Source organism: Cryptotermes secundus, unplaced genomic scaffold (genome assembly GCF_002891405.2).
Source record: "Cryptotermes secundus unplaced genomic scaffold, Csec_1.0 scaffold1362, whole genome shotgun sequence".
In the NCBI taxonomy this organism is placed as follows: Eukaryota; Metazoa; Arthropoda; class Insecta; order Blattodea; family Kalotermitidae; genus Cryptotermes; species Cryptotermes secundus.
Genome location: NW_019743672.1, coordinates 7,802 through 21,642, shown reverse-complemented (window position 1 = coordinate 21,642; position 13,841 = coordinate 7,802). Strand labels below are relative to the sequence as shown.

Sequence of the window (13,841 nt, the reverse complement as noted above, 5' to 3'; positions counted from 1 at the left end):
TGGTGTGATGTTATGTTCCCAAAAAAGCCTGACTTCAAATCACTTGGAACACATTCAGAGCAATATGACAACTGTTGAAAGAGCTTCTAAAGAATGACATCCAGTAAGGTAAGGGATGCTGGAATGTGTATATATTTGGAAGGCAAATACTTTAAATGTGACTGCACTCACCAGATGTTAGTAGTGATGGTATATTTGTGGTTACAGATTATTGTTGGTCATGGTGCAGGGGCCGGATTGTAGTCCACCCCTCAGACATACTCGTACATATTTGTGTTTACAGAATCAGTCAGGTTATTTCCCTGTCTAACCTCATACACCTTGCAAACTTCCACAAAAAACTGGTAAATCAACTTTCTTCTAGCTGAAAAATGCATACAGATTCCCTGAAGTTAGCTGAAGACTTTCTTTTCCATTACAAAGAGTTTTGGACTAGCTGATGTCACTCTCACTATGACAAAGGGTTGGTTACAACTTTCGTGTAATGATCTTGACATCTGGCATAGAAACAGGAGGGAACACTAAACACTATTCAATCAGCAGCTTCTGCAGATCTTGTACAGGCATATCTGTCACACTGGGCACCTCTGCCTCACTGTTCCATATTTTGTACTGGCTGGACACACATTCTGTGGCTGTGAACAAAAATAATTTGAATCAGTAATTTGTGTCCTAAACATCTGTNACTATGACAAAGGGTTGGTTACAACTTTCGTGTAATGATCTTGACATCTGGCATAGAAACAGGAGGGAACACTAAACACTATTCAATCAGCAGCTTCTGCAGATCTTGTACAGGCATATCTGTCACACTGGGCACCTCTGCCTCACTGTTCCATATTTTGTACTGGCTGGACACACATTCTGTGGCTGTGAACAAAAATAATTTGAATCAGTAATTTGTGTCCTAAACATCTGTTTCTAAGCACAACTACTTTTGTGCACAATAATGAGCATATGGCCATTGTCCTTCAGGAGGCAATATTAAACTGATCATGAAATTTTCTACTGATGTACAACCAAAGCAGTCATCACAGTAATGAATGTCTACTATTGGACCTTACATGAGACCTAAGTCATATCTTCACAAACAACTTCCTTATAATCCATTTCAATATACAAAGAAGTTGTATTTAAGAGGGAAATATATGTGGAATAAATGATGTGTTAATGCAACAGGATGCTTGCTTACTTACTTTCTTACTCATGGAGCTGAGCCCGTCTGGAGGAACTGCCAATTCTGCAGCTACTCAAGAATTTCCCAGCATTTTATGGAACTTGAAGGTTCATTACCGTGTTCACAAGAGCCCACCCCTGGTCCCTATCCTGAACCAGACCAATCCAATCCATACCACCCATCCTATCTCTCTAAGATCCATTTTAATATTGTCCACACACCTACGCGATGGACTTCCTAGGGTCTCTTTCCTTCTCGTTTTCCCACCAATAACCTATATGCATTCCTCTTCTCCCTCATTCATGGGTAGTCAAAAAGTTTCTCAAAAAGATCGTCACTGGTGGTGAGTCATTTGTGTTTGCCTATGATCCAGAGACAAAGATGCAGTCATCAGAGTGGCATACAGTGTCATCTCCCCTACCAAAGAAATCATGCCTTGTCAGATCCAAGGAAAAAATGTTTATAATTTTTTTAATTCGCTTAGTGAGGGGTGGAGTCCAACTGGTTCCACTCGGTACAGCAGCCACTGATTGGTCTATTGTGGCCTGCCCCAGGTGATTATGATGATGGAGAATTTGGTGGAATGAATATTGGCAGGAGAAACTGAAGTACTCGGAGAAAACTTGCCCCAGTGCCACTTGGTCCACCACAAATCAAAGAAAAAAATGATGCTCATTGTATTCTTTGACTTTGACAGTTTTGTGCACCATGAGTCTGTACTGCCTGGACAGGATGTTACTGGTCATTTATATGAGCAAGTACTGCAGAGGTTGCACGATGCAGTTCAGAGGAAGTGGCACGACAAGTGACAGGGACAGTGGTTTCTGTGTCACGATAATGCACCAAGCCACAATTTGCTTGTTGTGCAGCAATACCTTGCTGAGAAAAGCATTCCTGTCATCACCCAACCACCGTACTCTCCAGATATCACTCTGAGTGACTTCTGGCTGTTCCCTACTCTGAAAATGGGGCTCAAGGGGACACGTTTCACAACAGTGGAGGACATCAAATTGAATATGATGGCTGAACTCTGGAAGATTCCAAAAGAAGCCTTCTGCCAGTGCTTCCAAATTTCAGTATGAATAGAGCAAAGTTAAAATATTTTGGTACTGTAATTTTACTACAAAAAAATCATAATACGTACTCACTGTACAGCGAACTTTAGGTGCTGAAGAAACCATGATGGATTGTGGGTCCACTCTTGTGCCACTGTATGTGTAGTCTGCCATCTTGAATAGCACCTGAAACATGGAAAATTAAATTATGCGCCAAGAAAGAATGAGGGGTTCTAAGCAGAATTCAAAAAGCATACTTTCCTTCCTTGTATAGAACTCATTACTTAAGCACAGATTCTGTATATTTCAAGTTTGTTAGGTATAACCTCAATGTTTTGCATCACTGCTGCTTTTTTAATGGTTGGTATGCAAACAGTATTTCACAAATAATGTGTAGTTGTGTTTATGGCCAGTCTCAATACTAAATTTCACACACCTGGCTCCAGTGGTTCATTAGTTACTGCCATCAAACTGTAACCCAAAGAAAATATTTGCATGGCTGCCAAGTTCTTATTTTACATTGTATGTAGCTCAGTTAGTATAGTGACTAGGCTATGGGTTAAATGACTGAAAAATCTCAGTTCAATTCCTGGCAGAGGCAAGAAATTTTCTCTTCCCCTTAGCATCCAGACTGGATCTAAGGTACACCAACCTCCTATCCACTGGGTACCAGAAATTATTTCCCTAAGCATAAAATTACTAGAGTGTGAAGCTGACCACTCACCTCCATCTGCTGCTGAGGTTAAATATGCTTGGAGCTATATCTCAGTTTCCAATACATCTTCATGGTAAAGGTGAAGTTGTTCCTGTGCTTAATTAATTAAGCACCATGCCTTAAAGACTTAATTATTAGTGGAGGTGTAGCTCCACCATTCTTGGCCTCAGCACTAGATGGAGGTGAGTGGTCAGCTACAAGCCCAGGCTGCTTTATCCCTGGGAAAGAGCCTCCAGTAACCATTGGATAGGAGGCTGGGTGGGCCTTCAGAGCTTTACAAAAACATGACCTGAACAAACACTGCAAATTTTTCCAAGCTCTGTTACCATACATCATTTTAGAGCCCTGAGGTAGGTGTCAGTAGTGTCACCCAGCCTCATAAATTCATGTGAGCACCATGCTGTTATTACTCATTGCAAGAAATAAAAATGGCATAACATTCAAACCACATTTTATGAAAATTGGTTAACTGGTTCAGAAATTTAAATAGACAAACATGGGCAGCACAGTAATCTCATATGCCAACTTTTTTGCCCATACATAGGACATGGAAGAAATATGGTCTTGTGAATTAGAATGAACTAGCTTGTAAGACCAACAGCAAGCTCAGTGTTCACTAATTTCTCACAATGCCAAACTTCTAGGCTTGTCACATAGCCAAAAACAAGTCCAGTTCTGAAGCTTTTTGGGACAGACATGTATCAAACTGAGAACATGTCCTCATAAGGTTCACACTAATGAAGTTTTTATACTGCTGGTTACCAGTGCACAGGAACTGGTGAACTGCTCCCATCCATTCATGTCTTTTCCACCAACTTCCTGCTCAGCTGAACTGTCTATCTTCCTTCGCAGTTTGCACACAGTGCTTAGTGTGGCATTCAGCAACTTGGTAGGAAATTTGCTACCCACATTCCACACCAGTGTGCTGCCGGATTGTACCGAGACAGACCCAACTGATGAACTGGGCTTCACAATTGACACCTGCAGCCCATAGAAGGGAATGTGTGCCTCAAGCTGCTGGAAATGGTTCCTTATGCCAGCCTGAAGTTGCAGTTGCAGATACACTGTCACCAGGCTCTTGTTCAGCTACAAATATAACGGAAATGGAGCTGGTATAATGGTAAGAAAATTATCATCACAAACAGTGATGTAAGTGAGTTATATGTTATTTAATTATGTCTGACATTTATAAATGTCATGTAGCATGAAATACAAGGTCGGATAAAAAGTAGTGGCAACACCTCTATAGTTCTAAAATGACTTTATTATCTGAGGTAAACACACTTACATTCCTTCAATATAATCGCCCCCCATGTGTACCACCTTCTGCCAAATTTGTGGAAGGCGTCGTACACCATCAGCACGTCCACTTCTGTTGATGTCCAGTAGTGACCACCCTACAGCATGAATAATCTCCTCTCTTCTGTTGTAACGTGTCCCTCGCAGTGGTTCTTTCATTTTGGCAAAGAGATCATAATCGCACGGACTCATATTGGTTGAGTATGGCGGATGTTGCAGTATCTCCCATCACCAGCGGTGAATGAGATCCTTGACAGCATCAGCAGTATGAGCCCTTGCATTGTCATGAAGCATGATGGGGTTTGTTGCCAACAAGTGTTGTCGCTTTCTCCTGAGTGCTGGACGAAGATGATTATGCAGGAAATTGCAGTAGTAGGCAACGTTTACTGTCTCACTGACGTACAGTGTGGTGCAGTATCACTCCATCAATGTCATATGCCACAGTGAACATCGCCTTCACATTACTCTGTGTAGGGCGCACTTTCTTTGGACAAGGAGAGTCAGGATGCTTCCATTCATTTGATTGTCACTTCAAGTGCGGTTTGTATGAGCGAGCTCAAGTTTTATCCAGAGTGACGATCATTCCAAGGAAGTCATCACCTTCCCTCTGGTACTGGTCCAACAAGTCCTGTGCAATTTCATAACGTTGCCATTGTTGCACCTCAGACATTGTATGGGGTACCCAATGCGCTGCAATTTTGCGGTATCCAAGAATATCGTGCTGAATGTGGAGCATGATTTTCTGACATATGCCTACCTCAGCAGCTAACTCTCGCGCAGCCCATCGATGATCGACATCCAGCAAAGAAGCAAGAAGCTGAATTGTGTCATTGTCAACATGGGGTTGTCCTGAAAGACGGCTGTCCTGAATGGCATCCCTCCCTTCATGGAACAATTTCACCCATCGTGCCACTGTGCGATATAGCAAAGCAGAATCACCACATGCTTCTCGCAGTCCCTGATAACAGTTTTGTGCACTACGACCTCATGCAACTTCAATTTTTATCCAGGAGCGTTGTTCTTGTTTCATGAACATGTTGTTAGGGTGCTTGAACTGGGCTCCTGCACTTCTAGACGATGCACAATGCAACTCAATGAAACAACCAGAGCCACTCACTGCACTACTTCAACTGAACTTTTGCTTATCAGCTATGGACAGTGCTAGTGCCACCTGACACACATCTTTCATGTTACAGCAGTGTTGCCACTACTTTTTATCCAACCCTTGTATTTATGAGGTATGAGGTTCTCGTAGCAGTGACTATGATAACATTGTCTCCTGGGATGTGATGCGAAGTATAATGGTATGCATGTACCAATGTTTTAGAGCAACAAGCTGCCTATACCTTCAGCATAGACAAGTATGGCATCCTTTTCTACCTTGATGATGAAGGCAGTTGGCATTCCTCTGAAATGTTTATATGTATGTATCTACCACACTATGTGGCATTACATCCTAGAAGTTAGTAATCTTAATCGAATATTTAGTTGATTCGTTATTTAATAATTATGTTTCAGCTGCAGAGGTGATTTAATTTGTCAGTTTTAGAGGTTATAAAGCATTAAATGATCAGATAGTTCATAAATTACTTAATGATAGTATATAGCTGCATAGGTTACACAGCATCAAAAGAGATAAGGGGTTGAGTATGTGGTGTGAAATAAAAGGGACTACAGAAGGAGATGTCATGGCCTAATACCAGGTCCAAATGGCAGCATTTACCCGAAAAGACCGGGGAAAACGTCAAGACATTTGGTGTCCAAGCCAAAATTAAATCAGGTACCTCCTGAATACCAGTCACCAGCGTTACCATTTGAACGAATATACCTGTATGATTAAATGACGACTGAAGATGATAAACTGGGTGAAAATGAAAATTTGACTTTGAGTGTAGTATTTTATAATCTTGGTCAGAAATTAATCTCTGCTTACCATACAACTTCCTTCCCATTCACACTATGAAGGCAGCTCATAGAAAGTACATTAGTTGATCAGAGAGCCCAGTAATAAATACTGTGACATGCTGGCTGACTGACCATTGAGCCAGTGAGAGCCAGGGGTAGCCAGTGAGCGGACAGTCATGGCTAGGAGGCCAAGAATCATGAGGACAGTCAACAGTTGTCAACAGTTGAATTAATTAGCTGTAAGACAGTTGCCAGCCAGTAAGGATGCAAACAGTGCATTGTTGAGATCCATTACCAGGCAATGGCTAGTCAAGACATAGGAGACAACGTGTGCTACAGTGATTTGTTAAGTACCTGAATTAATGAGAGGATTATAATAACTTATGATTCATAGAGTCCAACAAACCAAATTACTAATTTAAACTTTATGTCTAGTCACGAACATGTGACAGTATTTCTATTGGTATGTCAAATTTCTGACACTTCTGCTCTGTATAACTTATATGTCTAAGCAAATCACAGCTTTTGAAGCAATATGAATATACTTGATACCATAAACACTACAAGAGAACTTCTATATTGACTTGGGGTGCTCAAAAATTCTTGGTTTAAGTCTATGCCATTATTTCAGACAAAGACAGAATTTCCCTCCAATAGGAATGCTGGAGATAAATACTCACCCTTAATTTAAATTCCCCATATATTGGTGGCTTGGTTAGATGAGGCAGAGTATAGTGGCAAAGTGGCTGGTTATTGCATGGTCGGAACCTCAACCGTGATGTGGTGGCTGTATATTCAATGCTGGACACAGCAGAACTTACTGTCAACCCTCCTCCATTAATGTTCTGATCATTACCTCCTGGCTGAATGAGAGTGATGCAGATTTCTGGGGCTGTGCCTTCAACCTCCGATTTGCAAGTTACAGACCCATACACATCCATAGCATCTCTGACTTCATTGTGATTGAACTGAAATTTGAGATAGTGCTTCTGTGTCACAATTTTCCTTCCTATAATGGTAATGTACTTCACTGTTCAACAGACAAGAGAATCTTTATGAATGCTAAAGTTAATATCTGAAATGCTATGACATGCATCCTTTACTTCATCTGTACATACAAATAATCTGAGCTTCTTTATGAAGGTAACTTTTTCAGTCCCTTCTTGGTGTTCCTGTCTCCTGCCTTCCTGCTAGTTTGAATTGTGAAATGTTCTTAGGATATCATTCACTGTTATGTATTCGCAACAAATGCATTAAATTTTTCTATATTTGCTCTACTTTCTTTTTCTTAAAGAAAGTAGTCTTATGAGATCACTATGCTGCATTAGTCAACTTATTACTTGAGTTATAAGAACTAAATAACCAACTTTCTCAGAATTTGTTATGAACATTACACCAGTGGATGCCACACGAACCTCATTCATTCCCTATAATCAATAATAACAACATGGTGGATGCATGAACTTGCGATGTGGGAGCAACACTAGCACAATTTAATATAGGGTCCTGAAATGATGTATGGTAATAGATATTTGAAAAATAAGCAACTTTTATATAAGTACTTTTTTTCTGTAGAATGTATAACAATATGATGGCTGCATGAAATATGCAGTATATTTAGCTTTAATACTAGCATGCTTTGTATTTAGCATGGAAATACCAATGGGATCACTGTATACATTCCCAAGGAGACTATTTTGAAGGAGATAGCAGCCAAAATTGAGTAAGTTAAGCCACCATTTTTTTTTACCTAGTCCAGGATCTTTCCAATAGCTGTCAGATACAGCCTACAAAATACAAATGAATATTACATTAGAAGTGTTCACCTGCATGCATCTCACTTCTTCCTTGATGTGAATAATAACTTGTGACTTGGCTTTGTGTGGTACTGGGTTCCATAATGGCTGCTGAAATTGAAAGCACACTGAAAGCTTAATGACTCTATATGACAGTAATAACTAATTACCTTCTTAACTGTAAATAAATCAGTGTTTCACCATTTACCTGATTATTTTGGGCAACCGGGATATTGTGTGTGTGTGTGTTTTTTTTTTTTGAGGTAAATACTGAACTGTAAATAATATTTTAAGTTTCATAGCACAAAGATACAGGAATTTTGTGGGAATTTTATAACATCCATGACATGTAGTATAATGTGATAAATTTTAAAATGTTTGTAGAAGCTCAGATGGCATAGCAAATGGGCTACAGGTTGAATGATCAAGGAACTGGGGTTCAATTTCTCTCCTTCATAGCATCCAAACTGACTTTGGGGCTCACAAAGCCTCCTATACAATGAGTACCTGGGTCTAAATCCCCAGTAGTAAAGTGACAGGGACGTGAAGTTGACTGCTCACCTACATCTAAGGCCAAGGTTTTGAATTGTGCAGTTACACCTTCACTTCTCCATATATCTTCAGGCTGTAATGCTTAATTAATTAAATAATTAAGTACTGGGATAACTTTACCTTTATGGAAATTATTATATTTTAAATCTGGAATTGACCAACACAGAATTACCCTTAAATATCATTTAAGTATATTTAAAAATTACAAAAATTTCACAGAAACTGACATTTCATCAGATGAAAAATGTTGGTTTTACATTATCCTGTTGTGCCAATGAATGAACCATCAGGACTAAAAACAGAAAAGTAACATAATATGTAATGTTTTTCATGAGGGAGACAACAGGATACTGCCCTTTTAATCAAACAAGAAACTGAAATAAATACAGAATTATAAATTTCACCAATAACAGTTGTTTTAAACATTACACAGTAAACTGGAATGAATGTGCTGAAATAATTAGTTCTAATTGAAACCCAAAATTTATAAAGCCTCAGCATAGATGAAGAAGACACCCATTCTAAGAATATGAGAAGATACAGATTTGTATTATTTGCAACCAGTCAACTGGTCATAATAGTGGGAAGGATGACTGGGATAATAACAAACAACACATACCTTGGCCTTCCCTTTGCCAGAGGGGTTGATAAGCTGTGACACAAGAAATGGATTTGAGCATGTGACACGACCAAAAGACATACATGTGTTCACAAACTGGTGAACCTGCATGGTCAGTGCTGTATTCTGTAAAAAGCAACATTTTCTGTTTATTCAATACAGTATTTGCAATTGCTACAAAAATTATATCCAAATTTTATTGAATAAGCATATTTCAGGTACCTCTTTAATTTTTGTTTATTTTACAATGCTATGAAAACTCCACAGGCTCTTGTGTCAAACAGGAAATGACAGGATGGTTACTGATGGAAAATTGAGAGGCATATAGAAGGAAGTGATCAAGACATATGTTAACAGATTATCATATCCTAGCATACGTCTGAATGGACTGGACTGAAAGAAAACCATGAGAAACTTCAGTCAGAATGCTCATACTGGATAGTGATTTGAAACTGAGACCTGCCAAATATGAAACAAGAATGCCAACCACTGTGCTGCAACAATTGGATTAAGTTATTTTGGAATGTCGTCTGTCAATGAGTGGCTGTGACTTACCAAGGAAGTCATACTGGAAGTTAGCGGAGCACACTGGACTAGTCCATTGAGGGCTTCTACTGCCAGTGAGACACCAGGCCTGTTCACAGAAACATGATTTCTATCTCCAGTTATAAGTTGTTGGAACCAGCTATTTTTCCTGCTATCAATATTTTGCTCACTTGCAAAGGTAATAACTCAGATTTATGATGCAAAAAAGAGCATGAAGATCTCAAACAATTGCCATATACAGTATTTGAATCATGAATTCTTCTTTTTACAATTAACACACTTTCAAATAAGACTATACAAAATGCTATCTACTTACAGGTCAGCAAGTGTAATATCTGCTTTATCTTTCTGTGTCACCACTTCCTGCTGTATCAGTGGTAATGCACAATACAGCAAACCTTGGTTTTCCAACACGACAACAGGCCACAAACTCTTGTTCTCCTTCAGAACAATTTCAAATGTTGGGTAAAGAATAGGCTTGTTGGCACTGTCTCTTGATTCAACAAATGTCCCTGGTGAAATGTAATTTATCAGTTACTATACATCCTTCCCAGAAAATGCTGCAGATCATTAATTATGATAACCTTTGAGAAGCTTTATCTATTTCAGAAGACCAACCATCATAACCCTGCAAGTTGTCAGAGACGATGAGAATGGAACTCAGTGCCAGGGGGTATATCTGGGTTCCTCTGTTCCTGGTGGATATAAATGTGGGGACCTGGCCCTCAAGGTTGAGGTAGACTTGAACCTGAGACAATAAAATGTGGTCAAGAGTCCCACGGGACTCAGACCTGAGAATGACTGCGCTGGCAAGGTCCTGCATCAATTGTAAATAACAGACCCATCCTCTCATGAGAGAGAATGTTACATAAGGACTATGACCACAAATGTTCAGTTTGGAAAATAAAGTTGCTGGTAGTGAGTCTTAAATGGCTTGTTGCAAAACAGACTGACTGGCGGTAAACCGCCAGTTGTAAAGTAACTCTGACTCTGACAGTCAGTTGTCAGTTGAGTTCTGCAAGTGGGACTGAGAAGAGATGGCGCTACAATTAAGTTGTCAATTGAGTTCTGCAAGAAAGGCTGAGAAGAGATGATGCTATAATTAAGTTGACAGTTCAGTTGTGGAGTGTTGACCAGCAAGCAACGACGTGACCATGTAAGCTGAAGAATCTTCATTGTTAAGATTCATTACCAGGAAATGACTAGTCTATAGTCACCCCTAGGGTGACACATAAATAATCTATTTTAAAAATACTCTTGTTTGTATTACTCATATTTTCTACATTTTTTCCTTCAGTTTTGATATTTACAAAACTTCCTGTGGGGAGGGGGGAGATCCTCCCACTCACATTCATACCTATTCACTGAAACTTGCTAAAATATACCAACAGGTGTTGCTTTGAATATGCCTTCATTTAACACCTTCACTGTTATGGATGGAATATTTTCATAGTGTACACCATGCTTTATGGTTGGAATTAATGTGGCAAGTATACTGGTCACTTGGCTAAGCCACAGTGAATTGACACATTTATTTTCATCATTTGCACACTATGTAACATGTACACGTAGTGAGGAGAGGGAGAGGAAGATATTAAATGAGTTGCATTGTGGACGGAAGTATATCGTGTGAATGAAGAGTATATTAGTGCAACAGGATACTTAAATACAATACCATTTATTTTCATTAAGAATGGGACACTCAATAAGTGACTATGCATCACATTAGAACCCAATTTCATTCACTGCAGTCATTTTACCTGCATCTATCAGGGCCACTTCTGTGCGCAGGGCTTTCACAAATGATTCATCTGATGGTATGCCTATATAGGCATCTCCACACACTGATTTGCTGCATGCCTCAACTATTGAGAAGTGCCTAGTGTAAGAGGAATGCAAACTAAAATTATGCAACACTGAAAACAGAAAACATACTTAGCAGTTGGGGTCACCATCAAAATATTTTATTTATATTCAAAAGATGACATATCTCGACAGAAGATTCACTGTTCTAATGTGAAACTTCGTACAATGTATACAAATATTCTTGCAAAATACAGATTTTTATTTCTTCTGAATACACTGCTGAGAAAAAGCATAAAATATCATCCCTACTCACCCACCAACATTTTATTGGTAATACATATACATAGTTACAAATTGAAAGAATCAATATTATTTAAACAATCAGAACTGTTTACTTCCTTTCATCAATTTACATAAATTCTCTGTGAACTAATTTACCTAATAACTATACATTTGCTTTAATGCCTTGGAAGAATAGTATATACAGAACCTAGGCCTGGTCTAGTTATAGGGACGTTGTGACCCATGTTATGTGTGTGCCTCATTGTGATAGCTATGTCTCTATCTAGCCATATCTATTCCTGTTGCTTCCACTTGGAGCACTGGGCATCTGTGAAATGCTTCGTTTCACTTCAGTTTCTTAATCTTAAGACAGTTGGTAGGACTCCTCGGATGGGGAATCAGCCCAACGAAAAAGGGCAAAACAAACATAGAATAAACACAGACAAACATCTAGGCCTTAAGTGGGATTTGAACCCACGATTCGACCGAGTGAGCAAGGGCAGTTCATGCCTCGGACGGCACAGCCACCGTGTCTCTTTGGTCACGGCTGCCTGTTTGGCACTTTCTGAAAGGGGTGATGGTTGTCTGCCAGACACTGTGGGGATGCTCCCACAAAACCATAATTACATTACTACTTAAAACTATGGGTAAAGTTGTCCCAGTGCTTAACTCATTAAGCACTACACCATGAAGGCGAATGGGGGAGTGATGTATAGATTCACATTTTCTTGACCTTGGGACTAGCTGACGGTGTGTGGTCAGCTTCACGCCTCGGCCGCTTTACCGCCGGTAAACAGCACCTGGTAACCATTGGATAGGAAGTTGAGTGGACCCAGAGCCGGTCTGGATGACTTACAGAAGAGAAAATTCCTGATCCTACCGGGACTCGAACTCCGGCCCTTTGTTCGTCCAGCCCATTGTCAGTCGCTATACCGACTACCCTGTCCCGGCTTCTACTACTTAAAACTAAACACAGGAAAACTTGTGAGATGCTAGCCTGTGAGAGTTGAAGCAGCATGCAGAGTACAGGTCAGTTCATGGCCATAAATGGCATTCATTTCTCCTCATTAAAGGACCTGTCTAGAAAGTATGAAAACGAAAAGCTATTAATATGTCACAACTCGCCAGACATGCAATACCCTGTGGAGATTATTTACGTGCCATAACGTTGTTTCGAAAATGTTGGCATTGCTCATAACTTATACACACACAAAAAAAAGGGTCGAGTTCGCTTTACGATAATGGCCACTGAATAGGAAGCGCCCAAGGAATAAAAAAGCCACGACACTCGACGGATTCCTCCCGACTTTTTCCGCATATCTAGCTGAATAACTGGTCAGTAAAGGTATGAATGCTTTCCCCTCCAACATTAATCACACCTCACATTTATATTTCTAAAGCTGAAAGTAAAAAGATGCATTCAAGATTGCTGCATTAGTCTGCATAAATTTCATTAGCTTAATAACTTGCCGTGAAAATAATGGTAAAGACACGTTTTTATTTACAGTGATTATCCATATAGCCCTCAGTCGCATTGCTAACTACACATCTAGAATCACAATTCCAAACCTTATTTAAAATAAAATTATAGGTTATGGAACATGCGATAGGCAAAACTAGGCTACGCTGACGAGAAATAAGCAGTGGCGGCATCTAGACGCGGTGGCCCAAGAGCGGATGTGACGAATGTGTTTCAACAAATAATCTTGAGATGCACTTCTGCAGCCTCAGACCCGCTCAGACAAGTAGAAGTAACTGTCATAGGGGAAGGGGGAAACATAGGATTATCTGCCATCTCTACTCAGTCGGACTCGGTCGGACTGAACTAGATAGAACCAATCACAATACGACTATTGCAATATAGCGAATCGCATTTGTGTGACCCAATCACAGTCGATCAAGTGATCACAGTACGGATCGTACAGATACTGTTGACCCTGTTGACGGTCAGGTCGGTCTGATATTGTGATATATCTTGACTTGTGAGGTAATTGTGTCCGTGTGTAAAATGTGTGTTTTAATCGGCTGATCAAGGTGGAATGTATTTGATTTTAAGTGGATTCTTTGCCAGTGGCCTTATATTTTTTTT

General features: G+C 39.7%; 1 protein-coding gene and 1 long non-coding RNA gene across 5 annotated transcripts in view; one reads left to right on the top strand and one right to left on the bottom strand.

Annotated features, from left to right (window-relative positions):
* Window positions 1-691: 691 nt before the first annotated feature.
* LOC111874262 (AP-5 complex subunit mu-1) lies at window positions 692-13,835 on the bottom strand. Of its 4 annotated transcripts, none has more exons than XM_033755394.1 (10): window positions 12,914-13,835; window positions 11,425-11,543; window positions 9,981-10,176; window positions 9,674-9,752; window positions 9,119-9,244; window positions 7,978-8,058; window positions 6,832-7,119; window positions 3,710-4,033; window positions 2,322-2,418; window positions 692-870 (listed from the first exon to the last, which is right to left on the bottom strand). In XM_033755394.1, the coding sequence occupies exons 1-10, from the start codon at window positions 12,946-12,948 to the stop codon at window positions 764-766; spliced, it is 1,452 nt and encodes a 483-aa protein (XP_033611285.1). In that variant the 5' UTR covers window positions 12,949-13,835; the 3' UTR covers window positions 692-763. The 4 variants fall into 4 exon arrangements, with proteins under 4 accessions (XP_033611285.1, XP_023725386.1, XP_023725384.1 ...); XM_023869618.2 differs by having other exon boundaries at window positions 13,223-13,835; XM_023869616.2 differs by having other exon boundaries at window positions 11,425-11,580; window positions 13,258-13,835.
* LOC111874263 overlaps window positions 3,982-13,841 on the top strand; it is a 12,460-nt gene continuing 2,600 nt past the window's right edge. Inside the window, exon 1 of the long non-coding RNA XR_004514081.1 lies at window positions 3,982-4,067. This is a non-coding gene — a long non-coding RNA (uncharacterized LOC111874263). The remainder of the gene's footprint in view (window positions 4,068-13,841) is intronic.

Coding starts and splice junctions, on each gene's coding strand:
- LOC111874262 (XM_023869616.2), bottom strand. CDS start 13,405: ATGCCGCCACTGCTTATTTCTCGTCAGCGTAGCCTAGTTTTGCCTATC. Junction 11,581..13,257: donor GGGCTATATGGATAATCACT/GTAAATAAAAAC, acceptor TTCTGTTTTCAG/TGTTGCATAATTTTAGTTTG. Junction 871..2,321: donor TAAAGTTCGCTGTACAGTGA/GTACGTATTATG, acceptor TTTTGTTCACAG/CCACAGAATGTGTGTCCAGC.